This window comes from Suncus etruscus, chromosome 14, assembly GCF_024139225.1.
Source record: "Suncus etruscus isolate mSunEtr1 chromosome 14, mSunEtr1.pri.cur, whole genome shotgun sequence".
In the NCBI taxonomy this organism is placed as follows: Eukaryota; Metazoa; Chordata; class Mammalia; order Eulipotyphla; family Soricidae; genus Suncus; species Suncus etruscus.
This window is the reverse complement of record NC_064861.1, coordinates 24,438,080-24,460,168: the sequence shown is the minus strand read 5'-3', so window position 1 is coordinate 24,460,168 and position 22,089 is coordinate 24,438,080. Positions and strand designations below refer to the sequence as shown.

Here is a 22,089-nt window from a genome sequence, read left to right as displayed (position 1 = left end):
GTTCCATATGGTTCAATATTATTTTGATATTTTGTGTCAATGTTTAAAGGAATCAAATCTATCCATATTGTGAATATTTTATGATCACGTTAATTCCTAAATCTTTATGTATTTAAAATTTGAAGCATTTTTAGTTATTTTTGTTTGCTGTTTAATTAGGGCTTGGGAACTATCCAGAGACAGAACCTAGAGCCCTGTGTATATCAGATATACTCTGCAGCTCTTTGAACTGTTTCCAGCCTCACAGTTTGAATCTTTTAATTTTCTTCAAGAATTTCTTATATGTTTGCACATATAAATATTGGTTCGATTGCTTTAAAATTAAAACCAAGTCCTATATAGATGACATGTATGACATATTCATATATATATAAACTATATTATAGCTATATGAAATATATAAACATTTATGTCATTAGACAATATTTTATATTTTTGTTATTTATCATATCTATATTATATATTATAGCATAAACATATATGATTATATAAAATTTAAATTATATACTGCTATTAATAAAACATTTACTTTGTGTTTTTTGTTGTTTTTCAACATTTCTACCTACTATATGAATATGTCATTCATGATTTAGTTCTCTCGACTTTAGTGGAACAGGAGACACAGAGATTTTTTTGAATCACCATGAATACAGAGTTAAAAATTTGTGGATGGTTGAGTTTCAGTCATTCAATGTTCTAACATCCATCCCTTCACCAATGTTCATTTACCTTCATCAATTTCCCTTTTCTCTCCTCTCCCCACAGACTGCTTCTCTGATAGGCACTTTTCTCCCCTCTTTCTTATTTTATGCCCTTTCCCCCTTTCAGTATAATGGTTTGTAACACTGTTTTTGAAAAGGTATCATTTATATTACTTTACCTTCTATCAGCACCCAGTTCTTATTCAGAGTGATCATTTCCAACTATTATTGTCATAGTGATTCTTGCTGTGCCCTAAGTGCACTGCTCCATTATTTTCGTTTGCTGTTTTTGGCTACACTCTGTGATGCTCAGGGGTTACTCTGGCTTTATGCTCAGAAATCACTCCTGGCTTGGGGGACCATATGGGATGCCGGGGATTAAGCCAAGGTCCGTCCTGGATCAGCTGCATGCAAGGCAAACTCCCTACTGCTGTGCTATCGCTCAAGTCCCCTATTATATATTTTTAAAATATCCTGTAAATGAGTGCAATCATTTTATATCTCTTCCTTTCTCTCTGGATTCATTTCATGCAGCATAATACTCTCCAAGTCTATTTATGTGTAAGCAAGTTTCATGACTTCACTTTTTTCTAATGGCTGTATAGTTCTGTGTTTTTTGGGCCTTATAGTATATTCCTGGAGTGGTATATGGGAGCTTAATTTCTAGGTTTTTTTTTTTTTTTGTGCGTGTGAAATGTCCATTTTGTTTTTTTAAAAGCCTGGACCATCCTCTCCTACATTACCATGAACACTGGTTTTTCTTGTTATTTTTATGTTTGCCTATCTTTGTGGTATGAGATCATATCTCATTGTTGTTTTGATTTGTATATCCCTGATAATTAGTTATGTGGAGCTTTTTTCATGTGCCTTTTGGCCATATATATTTATTCTTTAAGGAAGTTTTTGTTAATCTTTTCTCCCCATTTTTTGATGAGGTTGGATTTTTTTTCTTTGTAAGCTCTCCCAGTACCTTATAGATCTTAGATATTAGCCCTTATCCAATGTAAATGGATAATTTCTCCCATTCCATGAGTGATCTTTATATCCTGGTCATTGTTTCTTTTGAGATGTTGAAGCTTCTTAATTTAATAGTCTTATTTTTAATTTTTGCTTCCACTTGCTTGGTCAGTAATGTTTTATCTTTCAAGATGTCTGCCATCTTCTTTTTCCCAAGGATTGCTTTAGCTATTTGTGGCTTTATTGTTCTATATGAATTTCAGGAGTCTTTGATCTATTTCTTCAAAATTCATCATGGGTATCCTTATTGGGATTGCACTGAATCCATACAGGGTGGAAAGTATTGTCATTTTCATGAGCAGGGGATATTTCCTTTTCCTTGTACCTCTTCTTTTCTTAAATGTAGTGTTTTGTATTTTTGTTTGTGAAAGTCTCTCAGATAATAAGTTGATTCCAAGGTAGTTGATTTTCAGAGGCACAATTGCAAATGGGTTTTAATAAATATATTTTATTCTTTTATTATTTGTATATAAAAAACCATGGATTTCTGCATATTAATTTTGTAGCCTTCTACCTGTTTTTGGTTTTTGGGTCACACACAGCAGCGCTCAGGGGTTACTATTGGCTCTATGTTCAGAAATCGCCCCTGGAAGGCACAGGGGACCATATGGGATGCCAGGATTTGAACCACCGTCCTTCTGCATGAAAGGCAAATGCCTTACCTCCATGCTATCTCTCTGGCCCCAAGTAGCCTTCCACTTTTATATATAAATCTATTGTCTCTAGAAATATTTTTGTATTCTTTAGGACTTTCTAAATATAGTATCATGTCATCTGTAAATAGTAAGAACTTGATGTCTTCCTTTTCTATCTGGATGTCCTTGACATATTTGTCTTGCCTAATTGCTATGGAATGTACTTTAATATTATATTGAATTAAAGTGGTGAGAATGGGGAACCTTGTCTTATGCCAGATCCTAGAGGAAAAGCTTTTAGTATTCCCTGTTGAGTATGTTTTCCCATTGACTGTGGTAAATAGCTTTGAGGAAAGTTTCTTCAATGCCTATTTTTTGAGTTTTATCATGCATGGTTGCTGTATTTTGTCAAATGATTTCTATACTACTATTGATATGATAATATGATTTTTATTTTTCATTGATAGGGTTTTATTGTATTGATTGATTTGTATATGTTAAACTACCCTTGCATCTCTGGATGAGACCTACTTGGTCATGGGACATGATCTTTTTGATGACATCTAGTTGATAGTATTTTGTTGAGGATCTTTGCATCTGTGTGGTGAACATCACATTACAGGACATCAGCCTGTAATTCTCTTGGTGGCATCTCTGTCTGCTTTTGGTACCAGGATCCTATTTGTTTCATTGAACCTGTTTGGGAATGCTTCTGTTTCTTAAAGAATCTGAAAAGGACTGGCAGTAGGCCTTCTTTAGTGGTTTGAAAGAACCCACTAATGAATCCATCTGGACCCACACTTTTGTTTTTTTGGGACGAGGCTTTTGTTTACAATGTCGATTTCTTCTAAAGTGATAGGTCTATTCAGGTGTTTCACATCTTCTTGGTTCAAACTTGGGAGTTTGAATAATTTATCAATTTATCAGGAGTCTAATAATTTATCCTTTCTTTAGGGTTCTTTTGTTTCATGTTATAAATGTGATGATCCTTTAAATTTCTGTGGTTTCTGGTGTGATTTCCCTTTTAAAGTTTCTGATTTGGTTTATTAGGGTACTTTCTTCATGAGTCTTGCTATGTTAATAGATTGTGTTTATTTTTTCAAAGGTCCAGTTCTTTGTTTCATTGATCTTTTGTATTGCTTTTGGGTTTCAGTTCATTTAATTTTTGCCCTAGGTTTATTATTTCCTCCCACCTGCATGATTTGTGCTCCTTTTGTTGGCCACTTTCCAGTTGTGTGTTCAAGTTACTTATGTGGGTCCTTTCTTCCCTCCCGATGAATGCTTGCATAGTTATGAACTTTCCTCTTAATAATATTTTGGCTGTATCCCACAAATTCTGTTTGCTTGAATCCATCCTCATTCTCATTTGAGGTCACTTGGCATCAGAGGTGGGGACCATGTGGTACCAAGGATCAACCAGAATCTTCTAAATGCAGATCATTTAATCCAGCTGAATGAACAATCTCTTGGGCTCCATCATAGTTTTATATAAAATAGAGGTAAAAGACTAAGAAACTTATTTCATAATCAATTAAATCAACTTGCTTTTTAAATGATAAATTTCTTTTCCAATCTCGCAAAAATCTTGAAGGGGGTCTGGAGAGATAGCACAGTGGTAGGGCATTTGCCTTGCAAGCAGCCAATCCAGGACCAATGGTGGTTCAAATTCCAGCATCCCATATGGTCCCCCATGCCTTTCAGGAGTGATTTCTGAGCAGAGAGCCAGGAGTAACCCCTTAGTGCCACCCGGGTGTGGCCCATAAGCCTCCCAAATCTTCTTGAAGGAATATTTATTATTACTACTAAATTAGCAACATCTGAGTATTCTAGACTTTTTACTATGGTTACTGTCATTTATATTATGTATTTTATCATATTTGTATATCTTTAAATTATTTTAGCACATTTTAAGAAAATTAAAAAATTCTCACATTTTGGAACTACTAGAAGTTTATAAGAAAATTTTCTCAGCACTGAAATCTTCATTGATTATAGGACTACTTAGGAATTCAGATAAATATCATGGCTATAATTTTCTTTTGTTTATAAAATTTATTGTAGATAAATGAAGCAATTTTCTTTTCAAAATAATACATTCATTTTTGAAAGTTCTTTATTGAACTATAAAATAATCTTGTGCAAGTTTAGTAATGTCAAATGCAATTTGTTTTTTTTACAGAAAATTACCTTATTCCCCTTTTCATATCTGTACTAATATGTAAAGATTTTCAACAAATTTGTTTTTATTAACTGTATTAGTTGAAAATATTAAAGTCAATTACATTATTGGTGTTAATTACAACATATGGGTTGCTAGAACTTGTGTAAAATTCATATGTCAATATTCTTTCATTTCAAATAGCTTAAGTCACTAGGTAGGGCATAGATTTTAGAAATGCTAGCCACTCATGAAAACATTTACACATAGGGTAGATCATATGTAAGGCAAAAGTTTAACCTCTGTATTACCTCTTTAGTCCCAAATATGTAGTCTTGAATAAGGTATAATCCTGTAAGTAAGGACAATCCTGGGTTACTGGAAAAGTGTTCTCCTTTGAGAATTTAATCAGTAAGTTGATCCTTGGCACCACATATTGTTCCTCTGAGCACTGTCAGAAATAAAACCCTGAGGGCCTGAACACAGAACAGTGGGTAGGGAGTTTGCCTTGCATGTGGTCAACCCAGGTTATATCACCAGCATCCCTTATAGTTCCCTGATGTATAGTTCCAGGTGTGGCTCCAAATAAAGCAAGAATGACTTCCAGTTGTGTTTCCCCCAATCCAAAGAAATGAAAAGCAAAGATTAATTGTCATTGTAAAATACATTGTGGATGCACTGTAGAATTAATATTTTATTTTTATTTTAATTATTTTTTTTTGGTTTTTGGGCCACACCTGGTGATGCTCAGGGGTTACTCCTGGCTATGTGCTCAGAAGTCACTCCTGGCTTGGGGGACCATATGGGACGCCGGGGATTGAACCGTGGTCCGTCCAAGTATAGCGCAGGCAAGGCAGGCACCTTACCTCTAGAGCCACCACCCGGCCCCAAATTAATATTTTATATATAATTTAAGGGGTGACTAGAACTTTGATAAAGAAGTAATAGAAAAAATCACTGAAACAAATATTTGTGAAAAAAACCACATTTTCTTTTTGTAAAGTCAGAAAATGGCAAAGTCTCTCAATGGATCTCTTGAATTGTCAGTCATATGTCTTGGAACTTTGTTCAGCTGAAACTAAACATGCTAATGGTCTTAGTGCAATTCAATGAAAACTGTACTCACAGAAACTTTTATGATATACGTGAAAGGAGATGAATGTAAGCATATTTCATATGTAGCATACAAGGAACAAGGAAGTAATTTAAAATATGCAAGTAATCTGGAGGTCATGCTATAAAAACAATTATTCTTATGGATTTGGAATTTTGATAGTCATTTGTTAGAAATTAAAATGTCAATTTAATTCCTAAGAAGTGTTTTAGTATGCCAGTAAATATGTTAGGTAGAACATTAAAATATGGGTTGGATATTTGATTTAGAAATAATTAAATAGGGCCCGGAGAGATAGCACAGCGGCGTTTGCCTTGCAAGCAGCCAATCCAGGACCAAAGGTGGTTGGTTCGAATCCCGGTGTCCCATATGGTCCCCCGTGCCTGCCGGGAGCTATTTCTGAGCAGACAGCCAGGAGTAACCCCTGAGCACCGCCGGGTGTGGCCCAAAAACCAAAAAAAAAAAAAAAAAAAAAAAGAAATAATTAAATATTAGGTTTTTTGAAGTCAAGGAGGTAGATATAGTCATAAGGAAATAATTTGTTGGTTGTGTTTCTGGGACACATTCAGTGGTACTTAGGACTTACTCCTGGGTGTGCTGGGGTAGAGAATGGGGAAACCATTTGCAGTGCCAGGGACTTAATTTTGTTTTGCATGCAAGGTGAGTGCCTTAAACACTGTACCTTAAAATCTGTACTACAACTACTATCTCTCTAGTCCAATTTTAAAACAAAAGGTATTTAGGATGATAAGGCTAAAGGCATAACTTTAGAAAATATCCATATCTAAAGCAGCAGAAAGTGAAAAAAGCTACCAAGAAGACCAATAATGACACACCACTAGACTTACCTTTTACAGGAATGTTTTTTTAATTTGAAGGGTGTCAATTGTTTACTCCTGGTTTTGTGTTTAGGGATCACTCCTGCCAGAGGTTGGGATACTATGTAGTTTTACTATTTCTGTGCCCCTGACAGAGGAATCTCTGAAGGACAATATTTTTACTTGGAAGTTATGTTAATAATCAGCAGATATTGGAGAGAATTTAAAGAATATATGTGTATTTTCTTTCATTAATATAAAAAGTAGAATTTTGAAATTAAGTGACCAATTTATATATGAAGCTTACAGTTTTCATCTATCGTATTTTCCGGCATATAAGACGACTTTTGAAACAAAAAATAGTCAATCGAAAATTGGGGGTCGTCTTATATGCCGAGTATATCCCGAAAAATGTTTCAATATGCCGCTAAATGAAAATTGTCTGAATATTGCCACAAAACGAATTTTCCAACTCGATCCTGCACCAATGACTGCAAGGCTGCTCGAACAGCCTCTCTAATCCAGCCAATCCAAGCAGGCTTTTTATGCATGCAAATGAGACAATGTTCTGGACCTGAATCTAACTTTAAAAAGTCTGCTCAGATTGGCCAGAGTCAGAGAGGAAGTCTATTACAGTAGAACCTTTGAAACTTTGCTTGTTGTGATTGGCTCACTGTGGTACGTGAGCACAGTGCAGCACATGCAGCACAGGAACGTTTTGTCTGATACAGCAAATATAGGCCTAAACCTATGTTTTAACTGCAAAATTAGGGGGTCATCTTATACGCCGGAAAATACGGTACTAGTTTATATCAGTATTTACTTTTTTCTCTCAGTAATCCAGAAGTAAGAAATCTGTTTATGTAATGTGGACTTCCATGACATGTTGTATTTAATGGATTGTGGTTTGTGACTTTAGATTGATGGCTCTACAGTTCTCTCTGTAGTTTAAGGTTTAAAGTTTACCCCATTTTAAAAGTTCATTTGGTTTTTTTTTTCTGTTTTTGTAGTAAATTCAAAGTTTAAAATAGAAATAAATGTATTCTTAAAACTCTAACATTATCAGGCAAGCAAGGTCAGAAAGAAGGAAAGTCTATGTCAGAAAGTATTTCCTATGTATTCCTCAGGAGATACAAAAATTTGTATGTAGGGAAACAATATTACAGCAATAGTATAACAGGTAGGGCACTCAAATTACATGTTCCCAACCTGGGTTCAATCTGCAGCAACTACATGGTTCCTAGAGCACTTCCCAAGTCCTGACCATCGAGGGTGTAACCAACATCCTTAAAAAACCCCCAATTTCCATGATTTTCCTTCTTCTATATTGACAGAATGTAAGAAACATAGCTGACTAAAGGAATGGAATTATGTTTGTGAATTAGTTTCTGAATTATGTTTCTGAGAATTAGTTCTTTATACCTTTTATATACATGATATGTTCAGGAGATAATTTTTATTTATAATTTTTATTATAAATTTTATTGCTAATTGATATTTAAAATATTGTAGTTATTTTATTATGAACAAAATCTTAAACAGGGGCTGGAGAGATGGCACAGAGGAAGGCGTTTGCCTTGCATGCAGAGGATGGTGGTTCAAATTCTGGCATCCATATGGTCCCCTGAGCCTGCCAGGAGTGATTTCTTAGCGTAGAGCCAGGAGTAACCCCTGAGCACTGCTGGGTGTGACCCAAAGACCCCCCCCAAAAAAAACTTAAACAGAAACAAAATTAATATCAATATATAGAAAAACATGTTAGGATAAGGTGTGGTTTATATTATACTGATAAGATAAGATTTCTCTATTTAATAATAAAGAATTATTGAACAGAAAATATTGGATTAAAATAAAAGTTTCTGATTATTGAAGGAGGTAAGTAAATTAATGTTTTATTACCAGTTGGAGCTGCATGGTGGCACTGTCTGTCAAGATCAGTCTTGGGACATCTTCCAACTTTCTAGGTGAATATATCCCACAGAAATTGGGGTTTATGATCAGTCTCTTTAATTCTTTTTTTTTGGGTTGGAGTGGCTTGGGTGTGATTTGGGGCCACATCCAGAAGTGTTCAGGGGTTACTCCTGGTGCTGTGCTCAGAAATTATGTCTGGCACGCTTGGAGGACCAAGCATGGGATATAGGATATGGGATACCAAGGATTGAACCTGGGTTGGCTGCATGCAAGGCAATTGCCCCACTACCTGTGCTATCACTCTGGCCCATCAGACTATCTTTTCAATAAACTGCATTATTGATACTTGTATATATATGCATAATTCTAGTTTTCAGCCTCCACCTTAGAATTTTTGAAACAAATAGTACTTGGAAAATTTATATTTTAACAAGGCTTTTAGAAAACTTTTACCCACGGGGCTGGAGAGATAGCATGGAGGTAAGGCGTTTGCCTTTCATGCAGAAGGTCATTGGTTTGAATCCCGGCGCCCCATATGGTCCCCCGTGCCTGCCAGGAGCAATTTCTGAGCCTGGAGCCAGGAATAACGTCTGAGCACTGCCGGGTGTGACCCAAAAACCACAAAAAAAAAAAAAAAAGAAAACTTTTACCCAACTAAAGTTTTGGATTAATGATTCATTAAGATGTTTAGCAAAGGGGCTGAGAAATAGCATGGAGGCAGGACATTTGTCTTGCATGCAGAAGGATGGTGGTTTGGCTCTCAGCATCCCATGTAGTCCCCTGAGCCTGCCAGAGTAATTTCTGAGTGTAGAACCAGGAGTAACCCCTGACTGCTGCCGGGCGTGACCCAAAAACCAAAAACCAAACAACCAAAAAAAGATAAATTTGTTTTAGCAAAACAAATTCTTATTCCTTGAAGGGACATAACTTACCTCCCTACTCCTTAGTCATTGCTGACTATATTTGTTAGTTCTTAGCATTAAGTATACACATATAGGTTTAGAATATAGTTTGTAATTTTACCTTGTATTTAAGATGATTAATGATTATTCATAAGATTATTTTTAGATAATAGTTGAAACTGAACAATATTATTGTGGATGGGTAGATAACTCATATTTTAATACATAATTTATAAGAACAGTAACTCCCTTAAAATCAGAATTTGAGCAAACTTTTATGTATGAGTAATTGTGAAGGAGCAACGTAAAAAGTTTGCACTAAGTGGATTATCATGAATAATGATGCAAAATTTTAGATCCTAATTATATTATCTTTTAAGTGAGCCCTATTATCCATAGTTAAGTTTCCCTCCTTTGAGGAGATGATGAAGTTTTTTGTTTGTTTTGTTTTCGGTTTTTGGCTCACTCCTGGCAGCACTCAGGGGTTACTCCTGGCTCTGCGCTCAGAAATCGTTACGGGCAGGCTCAGGGATCATATGAGATGCCGGGATTCGAACCACCATCCTTCTGCATGCAAGGAAAATGCCCTACCTCCATGCTATCTCTCTGGCCCCATAAATGAAGTACTTTAATAATAAATATAGTAAAGGAGAATTTCAGTTATAAACTACCTGATTACATAAACTTTTAAAGGAAAAAGATTTTTACTACAAGTAAAGATATAAAATTTATTGACATGGTTAAAACCAGATAATTTCAAATTTCTATATTTTGAGTATTTGAAGAGCTTAAATATTAAAATGATGAAAAATTGCTTCTGGAAGTAAAAATACTAAGCTAGTTAATTATATCATTTCAGTTAAAGTTATTTTGGGCCTTGTACATATATATCAAAAAGGAATATTTCTGTAGATCCGATTTCATGATAAAACACTTCTGTGGTTTTCTTAAAGGACAGAACTAAGTTATTTATGAAAAAGTTATTTCAGAGGGACAATATCCTATGTGTAATAATATCCTCAAAGTGGCCAGTTTTGGTCTTGAGCATTATGTAAATGTGGCTAAATTGAGGTCTGAGACTACAATTTATGAAGAACTCTCCTTACTAAAGCACTAAGACACTTAATATATCATAATTCACACACTGTATATCTGAGAGCTTTTATGAAACAGGGATATTAAAGTGTTCCCAAGTCACATAACTCTTAAGTTGGAAAATAGGAATCACAATTCACATTTTTTGATGCTGAATTCTGTGCTACTATATCTATATGGGTTGAAAATACACAAAAGAAACGAAAGATTAATTTTGTAACTAATCCTTGTTATCAAAATAATGTCAACCGAAGTGTCAGAACTAACATAAGTTATTTATTTTTACAAAATAGTATGGACACTTTCAAATTTAATAGCACTGTGCTTAGGGATAGATCTACTTCTTCAAGTTCAGGCGCTGAATAGAATCAAGAGTGATTATCAATATATACAAAAGACACAAAATGAAATTTAGAAATGCCATAAAAGATACAAATAAGTAAAATTAGAATGAAAATGATAGGAATGAAAGAAAACTTGTCAAACTACTTACACATTAAGCCACCGGATGTCGCTGTCCTCCACAAAATTCTGACTGTTGAGCCTGCTCAGAGAACAAAGGCTAAATCCTGTTTCTTAGGACTTGGAAGAGATACAGTATCTGAGATATCGCATCCATTGCGATGAAAAAGGATTAAAGAAAAGTAGGAGGACGGCTCGGAGCTTGTGTGTGTGTGTGTGTGTGTGTGTGTGTGTGTGTGTGTGTGCGTGCGTGCGTGTTCTTGACTGCAACCGTCAAAAGAAAGGTAGGATGTTAGTTTGTAGACCCAGCGGCCCCCAAATACGGTTTTTGCTTCTCTCGCTTCTGCTGCTCGCATGCTGGGAGACAGGGAGCGGCCAGGTCCGCTACTCGGTCCCCGAGGAGGCCAAACACGGCACGTTCGTGGGCCGCATCGCCCAGGACCTGGGGCTGGAGCTGGCGGAGCTGGTGCCGCGCCTGTTCCGGGTGGCGTCCAAGGACCACGGGGACCTGCTGGAGGTGAATCTGCAGAATGGCATTTTGTTTGTGAATTCTCGCATCGACCGCGAGGCGCTGTGCGGGCGGAGGTTGGAGTGCAGCCTCCACCTGGAGGTGATCGTGGACCGGCCGCTGCAGGTTTTCCATGTGGAGGTGGAGGTGAAGGACATTAATGACAATCCACCGGTCTTTGCTGTCTCAGAACAAAAACTCTCCATACCTGAATCTCGTCTGTTGGACTCCAGATTTCCGCTAGAGGGCGCTTCTGACGCGGATGTTGGAGAGAACGCAATGCTTACTTACAGATTAAGTTCAAATGAGTTTTTCATTATTGACATTATAAATAAAAAAGGCGAAGGAAAATTCCCTGTGCTTGTTCTAAGAAAACAGTTGGATTATGAAGAAAATCCACAACTTCAATTATTATTAATGGCAACTGATGGGGGCAAACCGGAATTTACTGGATCTGTTACTCTGTTTATTCAGGTGTTGGATGCAAACGACAATGCCCCTTTATTTGACAGACCTGTTTATGAAGTTAAGTTGTATGAAAATGCAGCGAACCAAACGTTAGTAATACAGCTGAATGCTTCTGATGACGATGAAGGGATAAACAAGGAAATGATGTATTCATTTAGTTCTCTGGTACCACTTACCACAAGAAGGAAATTTCTAATGAATGAAAGGACAGGAGAAATAAGAATAAATGACGTTATTGACTTTGAAGACAGTAACACTTATGAAATTCATGTAGATGTCACAGATAAAGGAAACCCACCTATGGCCGGGCACTGCACAGTCCTAGTGGACATTCTGGATGAAAATGATAATTCACCGGAGGTGGTAGTTACTTCATTGGCTTTGCCTATTCAAGAGGATGCCAAAGTGGGCACTGTCATCGCACTTATCCGTGTGTCCGATCGAGACTCGGGTGCCAATGGGCTGGTGACCTGCACCTTGACATCACAGGTCCCCTTCAAGCTGGTGTCCACCTACAAGAACCACTATTCCCTGGTGCTGGACAGCGCCCTGGACCGCGAGAACGTGTCGAGCTACCAGGTGGTGGTGACGGCGAGGGACGGGGGCTCGCCCGCGCTGTGGGCCACGGCCAGCGTGTCGGTGGAGGTGTCGGACGTGAACGACCACGCGCCCGCGTTCGCGCAGCCCGAGTACACGGTGTTCGTGAAGGAGAACAACGCGCCGGGCTGCCACATCTTCACGGTGTCGGCGCGTGACGCGGACGCGCAGGAGAACGCGCGCGTGTCGTACGCGCTGGTGGAGCGGCGCGTGGGCGAGCGCGCGCTGTCGAGCTACGTGTCGGTGCACGCGGAGAGCGGCCAGGTGTTCGCGCTGCAGCCCCTGGACCACGAGGAGCTGGAGCTGCTGCGCTTCCAGGTGAGCGCGCGCGACGCGGGCGTGCCTCCGCTGGGCAGCAACGTGACGCTGCAGGTGTTCGTGCTGGACGAGAACGACAACGCGCCCGCGCTGCTGCCGGCGGGCGCGGGCGCGCTGGGGGGCGCGCTGGGGGGCGCGCGCGGCGAGCTGGTGTCGCGCTCGGTGGGCGCGGGCCACGTGGTGGCGAAGGTGCGCGCCGTGGACGCGGACTCGGGCTACAACGCGTGGCTGTCGTACGAGCTGGCGCCGGGGGCGGGCGGCGCGCGCAGCCCGTTCCGCGTGGGGCTGTACACGGGCGAGATCAGCACGACGCGCGGCCTGGACGAGGCGGACGCGGCCCGCCAGCGCCTGCTGGTGCTGGTGAAGGACCACGGCGAGCCGGCGCTCACGGCCACGGCCACGGTGCTGCTGTCGCTGGTGGAGAGCGGCCAGGCGCCCCAGGCGGCGCCGTCGCGCGTGGCGGTGGCGGGCGCGGCGGCGGCGGCGCTGGTGGACGTGAACGTGTACCTGATCGTGGCCATCTGCGCCGTGTCCAGCCTGCTGGTGCTCACGCTGCTGCTGTACAGTGCGCTGCGCTGCTGGGCGCCGGGCCGCGGGGCGGCGAGCGCGGAGGCCAAGCCCCCCGTGGTGTGCGCCAGCGCGGTGGGGAGCTGGTCGTCGTCGCAGCAGAGGAGGCAGAGGGTGTGCTCGGGGGAGGGTCCCCCCAAGGCGGACCTCATGGCCTTCAGCCCCTGCCTGCAACCGAATTCGATACCAGACCTGGAGGTGGAAGAACCTCCTGTTGGTGAGGATCATTCTAGGAAGGTCGGTCATATTTTATTCTTTCTTTATCAATAATGTTGTACTTCAATTTTTTATTTCCTCAAATTTGTTTCCTTTTATATTCATTCGTTTATATATAATTGTGACACCTTTTTCATTATTTAGTAAAACTTATACAGTTTATTTACAAATTTATCATGTTATTCCTGTTTGGGGGTTCTGCATCTTGATATTTCATTTTTATCACTTTTATAATCATGCGATTTGTTCATGTTGTATCAATACTTTCCTTCTGGAACTGGTGATGCGTCCTGGTGTATAACCACTGAATCCTTAGTATTTTATACCATGAAATTTGATCAAGATAAATTTAAAGATAAATTTGATAAAGATGGCATGTTTTAATGGTTTTGATGTTAAACCATTCTATTTCAAGTAATTTTTTTGTACCACACCCGGCAGCACTCAGTTGTTACTCTAGGCTCTGTGTTCAAAAATCACCCGTAGCTGGCTAAGGTTACCTATGGGATATCGGGGATCAAACCTGGGTCGGTATGTGTAAGGTATATCCTTACCAGCTATGCTATAGATCCATCCCTTAAGTTTTTTAGAATACTAAAGGTCTGCAGACTTTGGATCATGAGGATTTAGCTTCTGTTCATTTCACTTTAAGGTTATATTTTCCAAATGATCCTATTCCATGAAGTGTAGCTTTATTCTTATCATTATGAAAATCTTATCATTATGAAAATATAGATCTTTTTCTTTTTATCTTTTAGGACCCCACCCATTCTGGTTCTGTGCTTTGTGCTCAGTGATCAATCCCGGCAGTGCTTGGGTACTATATGGGATGCTGGGGTCTGCTATAGAACCTGCTGTATTATTTATTGCTCTGGCCCCTAAATTAATATGTGTAAAGTTATACAAACTTTAAAAGCAAAGTTTATCCTGGTTGTATTTCCAAACTTCCAAGGAAATAATCCTTAAACGTGTTTATAGTAACTCATAAATTTTTGCTCTTTCACATAAGTATAAATTTACTCATATGTATTTTTTGTTGCCTTTTTGCATGTAGAAGGTTAATTTATTTCAAGGTTGCCTCTTATGTAGATCAGAACTATTTTTTGAAATATACAATAAAAGATGATACATTTTAAATAAGATAAGTTTTAAATAAGATTTTAAATTTAAAATAGGTAACTCATATATTTTCATTTAGTATATATGAAAAATGTGATTTTCTATAACCAAATGTGTCTTCAATTTTTGGACTTGAGGAAGTTTCCTTAGTATTCATAATTATTATTTTTTGTTTTTGTTTTTGGGTCACACCAGGCAGTGCTCAGGGGTTACTCCTGGCTCTATGCTCAGAAATCGCTCCTGGAAGGCTCAGGGGACCATGTAGGATGCCGGGATTTGAACCACCATCCTTCTGCATGCAAGGCAAATGCCTTACCTCCATGATATCTCTCCAGTCCCAGTATTCATAATTATTAATGTTCAGACTTAATAACATCCTTTATATTATTTTATTTGCATATAGAATTTCTTGTCTGCCCCCTTTTCAGTTTTTTCTAATGTCACTGAACCCCTTTGTAGAAAGGATTCTCTTTATTTGAGCTCTTAAGAAGACATAGTAATGTTTATTAGTTTGCTACTACTTATTTTGCTTTTCCTTTTTGGGGGACACATTTAAGAATATAAATATTCATACAATTTTAAATAACCAGTTAGCATTTTATTTAGTAGCATAATAAACATCTGAAAAAATTGCAGTTCGGTGGAAAAATAAAGGAAGAATTTAGAATGAGAAGCTGAGTGATATTGAAGACACATTTTACCGAGTTGTATATCAAGACAGGGTTTTAAAATTTTGTTGGAAGTTTCTTGTATTCAGTTCTGAGATGTGAAACCAGATATTTCCCCCAAGTTGAATTTGCTTTTAACATTCTTCCAGAGACACTTAGACCGTTTTTTAAATGACTGTTTTCTTTTACTAAACATGCCTAATAGTTTCTTTATCATATATATTAAAAATGAGACTAGCATAGGGCACTCTAACTCTTAATGGTATATATGATATTTGTAATCACCCATTTCAAGAGATATTATCTGTGAAAAAGAAATTTGAGGACTCTATGTGTACTTAATTAGGCAACCATTTAAGCCAAAAATGGAAATGATTCACCAAACACAAGGCACTCTATTATTTGTCTTTTTCTGAATTTAGTCACACCCAGGTGCTAATTTATTTTCTTGCTCTATTTTAGGAAAATAAGCTGCTCTTAAATTTATGTCTGTACATGGGGACCAGAGTGATAGTACAGATAAGGGAGTTTTCTTTGCATATAATTGACCCAGGTTCAACGCCCAGCACTGCACATGGTTTCCCCCTATCAGGAGTGATCCTTGAATGCACTGAGCACCACTGGTTGTAACCCAAAATCTACACAACTTAAAAAATAACTAGAACTATGTTTACTTGGCATATACTTATTATAATAATTGTATCCCTATTTTTAAGTCTTCAAGACTAACATTAACTTTCACATAGAAATTTGGGTTTTCTCTAATGACTGCCATTTACTGGAAGGGTTGATTCTTGGGGAGGTGGATCTTTAAGGGACCTGAGAATAATTGATAACACTAATAAACTTTACTGAGAAATTATCAAGAAAAATTCAATGTTTTAAAAATATTTGACATACAACTGGAAAATTCAAGTGGTATGTGAGTACCATTTAGAAAAATCTATGCTCTAATCCCCCTTAATTCAATTTAAATTCAATTTAAATTTAGTATAAAGAAACAAAATGGAACTTGAATTTATGATTCAGTGTTTTATCTTATTTAGAAATATTTTTTATGATAGCAATGGCTATAATGCAAAAAACAAGTTATCCCTTATGATGGAAACCACAGCTTGCTACCTGAGATCATTAATTGCAAAAATGTTTTAAAATGAAGAAAAATAGACTCTGTACTTCCAGACATTATACTTGTCGAAAATAATTAAAATCAGAGCGCATAAATCTGCATAAACTAATAAGTTGCTGACATATCAGCATTAATCTGAACCACCATAATGTTGAGTTGGTTACAGGAGACTCTGGAATCTTTAAGTGCAGTATTTACAATTGCCAACCTTTTAGAATAATTTACAGAGTATAAAAAGTATGCCATAAAAATCTTAGATATTAGCATTGACCTAAAACACCAGAAACAAGATTACTAATCAACAAATGATCGACTTCTCATGTCTCTATACATAATAGTTACTAACTATATTATTATTTTAATAACTGCACACATAAGAACTATATACATTTATAAGATATATGTATAATTTATAACTATACACATAATATATACAGAATATATAGCACTCTCATAGATAATAACATGGATAAAATTTTTTCTTGGAATTCAAATTTTAAATTAAAATTAATTAATTAATTAATATAAATTCAAAATTTAAATTAAAAGCACATTTAAAGAGCTAGTGGTCACACACAGGGAATATATAATGAAGGAATTAGTATCACTTAAAGGAAAATATGAAGTATCGTAAAGTAATAAAGAATGTAAATAGATATATAAAAACATAAACGTACTTCCATCTTGAGCCACTGGATGTCGTTGTTCTCCACGGAGAGAGTGGTTTAACCGAAGAAAATTAACCCAACCAGAAAGACTCCGCTGTTCCGGTGCTTTTAAGACTACAAAAGACTCCTTATTGTTAAGATCAGCTGGAAGCTCAGGAACTCAAGAACTCAAAAGAAAGGACTCAAAGAGACTACAGCTTTCTACTCAGAAATGTTAATTGACTAACCAGAACAGAGGTATGACTTTTGCTTCAGAATCGGATAGTCAGGGAGCCCAGCGGCTGCTGCTGTGGTTTCTGCTCCTCGCATCCAGGGAGGCAGAGAGCGGTGAGGTCCACTACGTGGTCTCCGAGGAAGCCAAACACGGTACGTTCGTGGGCAGCATTGCCCAGGACCTGGGGCTGGAGCTGGCGGAGCTGGTGCCGCGCCTGTTCCGGGTGGCGTCCAAGGACCACGGGGACCTGCTGGAGGTGAATCTGCAGAATGGCATTTTGTTTGTGAATTCTCGGATCGACCGCGAGGCGCTGTGCGGGTGGAGGTTGGAGTGCAGCCTCCACCTGGAGGTGATCGTGGACCGGCCGCTGCAGGTTTTCTACGTGGAAGTGGAGGTGAAGGACATTAACGACAATCCACCGGTTTTCCAGACAACATACAAAAATCTGTTTATTTCTGAAACGCAGACCCTTGACTCTCATTTTGCTCTAGATGGCGCCTCTGACGCTGATATTGGGGCCAATGCTCTGCTGACTTACAGACTAAGTCCCAATGAATATTTCTACCTGGTAGTACCAACCAATGATGAGCAGGTAAAACCCCTTGGACTAGTATTAAAAAAGCAATTAGACAGAGAAGTAACTTCGGAGCTTCTCTTGTTGCTCAAAGCAATTGATGGGGGAAAACCAGAGCTGACAGGCACAGTTGAGCTACATATAACAGTGCTGGATGTAAATGACAATGCTCCAGTGTTTGAGAAAGCAGTCCATCATGTGAAGTTACTGGAAAATGCAAAAAATGGCACATTTGTTATTAGAGTTAACGCCTCTGATATGGACGAGGGCTCCAACAGCCATATTCTTTATTCCTTTGCAACTGATGTCTCTGCTAACACGAAAGCCTTTTTTCACATAGATTCAGCCAGTGGAGAAATAAAGGTAAATGGAAAATTAGACTTTGAAGAAAGGAAATTATGGAAGCTCCCAATACAAGCAGTTGATGAAGGAAGTCCTCCAATGATTGGTCACTGCACAATATTGATTGAAGTTTTGGACGTTAATGATAATGCACCAGAATTGCAAGTGACATTCCTATCGCAGTCTGTTCCAGAGGATGCCCAACTGGGGACTGTTATAGCTCTAATCAATGTAATGGACAGGGACAGTGGTGGTAATGGACAGGTGACTTGCTCTTTGACACCACATGTGCCTTTCAAGCTGGTGCCCAAATTCAAGAACCGCTTTTCTCTGGTGCTGGAGAGTGCCCTGGACCGCGAGAACATATCCAGCTACCAGCTGGTGGTGACGGCGAGGGACGGAGGCTCGCCCCCACTATGGGCCACAGCCAGCGTGTCGGTGGAGGTGTCGGACGTGAACGACCACGCGCCCGCGTTCGCGCAGCCCGAGTACACGGTGTTCGTGAAGGAGAACAACGCGCCGGGCTGCCACATCTTCACGGTGTCGGCGCGCGACGCGGACGCGCAGGAGAACGCGCGCGTGTCGTACGCGCTGGTGGAGCGGCGCGTGGGCGAGCGCGCGCTGTCGAGCTACGTGTCGGTGCACGCGGAGAGCGGCCAGGTGTTCGCGCTGCAGCCCCTGGACCACGAGGAGCTGGAGCTGCTGCGCTTCCAGGTGAGCGCGCGCGACGCGGGCGTGCCTCCGCTGGGCAGCAACGTGACGCTGCAGGTGTTCGTGCTGGACGAGAACGACAACGCGCCCGCGCTGCTGCCGGCGGGCGCGGGCGCGCTGGGGGGCGCGCTGGGGGGCGCACGCAGCGAGCTGGTGTCGCGCTCGGTGGGCGCGGGCCACGTGGTGGCGAAGGTGCGCGCCGTGGACGCGGACTCGGGCTACAACGCGTGGCTGTCGTACGAGCTGGCGCCGTGGGCGGGCGGCGCGCGCAGCCCGTTCCGCGTGGGGCTGTACACGGGCGAGATCAGCACGACGCGCGGCCTGGACGAGGCGGACGCGGCCCGCCAGCGCCTGCTGGTGCTGGTGAAGGACCACGGCGAGCCGGCGCTCACGGCCACGGCCACGGTGCTGCTGTCGCTGGTGGAGAGCGGCCAGGCGCCCCAGGCGGCGCCGTCGCGCGTGGCGGTGGCGGGCGCGGCGGCGGCGTTGGTGGACGTGAACGTGTACCTGATCGTGGCCATCTGCGCCGTGTCCAGCCTGCTGGTGCTCACGCTGCTGCTGTACAGTGCGCTGCGCTGCTGGGCGCCGGGCCGCGGGGCGGCGAGTGTGGAGGCCAAGGCCCCCGTGGTGTGCGCCAGCGCGGTGGGGAGCTGGTCGTCTTCGCAGCAGAGGCGGCAGAGGGTGTGCTCTGGGGAGGGTCCCCCCAAGGCGGACCTCATGGCCTTCAGTCCAAGTGTACCTCCTGCTTCGAGTTCTGGAGATAATGCAGATCCGTGGGAGACTTCCAAAAATGTAAGTAATGTATTTCTGGGATCCATTCTTTATTAGCATCAGTCACATATGCTTGCGAACGTCATTGTAATATTATTGTTTTATTTATTTTATACTTTCACCCTCTGGGGTCTTGTTTTTCTATGAGGACCACTGGACACTTATTTTTATTTTTTATAGCCATATTCTGTTACAACATGTATATGAAGTTGGTAGAAACAACAACAATAATATAGTTAATGATCTTTAAATGGCAATTTACATCAGCTGGCAATGAATTATTATTCTTTAGAGTTTAGCAAATAGGGCTCTGAGCTGCATGCTGCTGAACTGGGTTTAATCACTAGCACACTATATGGTCCCCAGGCACCACCAGGAGTGATCCCTTAGTCAAGATTCAAGAGTAAGGTCTGAGTACTACCAGGTGTGGCTTCCAAAACAAAAGAACTTGGCTCCAGTGATAATAAATGGAGAGTCTGAACAATGCTCATATATTCTACTTTTCAGTTTTGCAGCATATTAGTTCTTGCTTCTTTGACTCGGTGCCTCTATTCTTGTTGTGTAATTCCTCAGTTTGAATCTGTTGCTTCTCACCTCTGAATTAATCATGAAATCCCCCTATATATTTTAAATAAATGGGTTTATTTGAGTTGGTATTGTGGCCCAGAGTTAGAGTGTTTACCTTGCACATATGAGATCTGGAGTTTGATCCTGAGGTAGCAAAAAAGTTTTTGAAATTAATTTTTTTTGATAATCCAGGGACTCTCTGGGTCTTCTCTGAGATGGTTGGGAATTCTCCCTACCCCCATAAAGGAGAGATAATAATACAAGTCAAAAACTATAAGTTAAATAATGAGAATGTTTGCTTTCTTCTGTTTGGTACTTACATACTAGTGAGACACTTTATTTGTACTGTGTGGAGAAATAAATCTTACTATAGTTATATATGAAAGCTAATAGAAATTTTGAGAAGTGGGGCCGGAGAGGTGGCGCTAGAGGTAAGGTGTCTGCCTTGCTAGCGCTAGCCAAGGAAGGACTGCGGTTTGATCGCCGGCATCCCATATGGCCCCCTCCAAGCCAGGGGCAATTTCTGAGCGCTTAGCCAGGAGTAACCCCTGAGCATCAAACGGGTGTGGCCCAAAAAAACAAAAAGAAAAAAAAGAAATTCTGAGAAGTATAATTGGTTATTTTCTACTTAGAAAGTTTTCTATTGAAAAGATAATTTCATGTTAGTCTCCAATAGAAAAAAAATTTCCACTGGTTTATGTATTGGAATTCATAAGAAAAACGATTGTTGATTGAAACAAAAGATCACAAATAGAATGATTTCTATTTCTATTTGTTTCTTTTTGGATGCATAGGGCTCCAGGTTTGATCTCTAGCACAACATGACCTCAGAAGCACTTCTTCACAGAGCGTGGTCTTTTCTAGTGCTCCTGGAATTCCTTGTAAAGAATCCCTTCTTGAAAGGGTGATTTAGTGGTGATCAGCCAGTGATGCTCTGAGTCTACTCCAAGCTCTGTGCATAGAGTCACTAATGGTGAGCTCAGGGGCCCACATATTGCAAGGGATTGACAATATTTTTCTTAAAAAAAGAAAATATTTTTCTTTCAATTATGAAAATTTCCTTCAATTTATGAATGTTATCCTTGCCAGGTAAAGAAATTTTGGTTGGCAGTGTTTTCTTCTCATAGCTTTAGATATGTTATGCCATTGTCTTCTGGACTCCAAAAGTTTTTTTTTAATGGGACATTTATTTTGCTGCTTTTAAAACCCTCTTTATTTTTAACTTTTGCTGTAACAATTATAATGTATCTTAGGGGTGCATATCTAAATTTCCAATACTTGGAAATCTCTGTCTTCCTTCCCCAATTAGGGAATATTTTAATAATTAGTTTCTTACATATATTTTTTGCTCATTTCTTCTTTTTTCTAAAATCTATACAGGACAAATATCATTTCTCATATCTCAGAAGAACATAGTTTAATGCAACATTGATTTATCTATGTATATTACTTAACTGAAAATAATTAGCAGTTGCCTTATAAAATAGATAGTTGTTTGAAAGTGATATAAATAAGAATTAGGGGCCGGAGAGATAGCATGGAGGTAGGTTGGTTGTCTTGCATACAGAAGGACGGTAGCTTGAATCCCAGCATCCCATATGGTCCCCCGAGCCTGCCAGGAGTAATTTCTGAGTATGGAGCAGGGGTAACCCCTGAGCACTGCCGCATGTGACCCAAAAACAAACAAAAAAAGAATTAATATGAATAAAACAAGAGTGCTTGATCTTCAGCATTGTTGTAGAACACTAAAGCCTTATGACCTATACTTGCTGAAAATGCTTATTTTGAACATGTCGGTCTATTTTTCAACCTGCCAACTTGTCATTAACAAAGCTCTTA

General features: G+C 40.0%; 1 protein-coding gene across 2 annotated transcripts in view; it reads left to right on the top strand.

Moving 5' to 3' along the window:
- LOC126027836 (protocadherin alpha-C2) overlaps nucleotides 1-22,089 on the top strand; it is a 207,957-nt gene that overhangs the window by 3,469 nt on the left and 182,399 nt on the right. The window contains exon 1 of one of the 2 annotated variants that reach the window (XM_049786852.1): nucleotides 11,103-13,508. The exons of the other annotated variant lie outside the window; for it this stretch is intronic. Within the exon in view, the coding sequence (XP_049642809.1) occupies nucleotides 11,103-13,508 (2,406 nt within the window). Of the gene's footprint in view, nucleotides 1-11,102; nucleotides 13,509-22,089 lie in introns of those variants that run through there. 2 annotated transcript variants of the gene reach the window in all.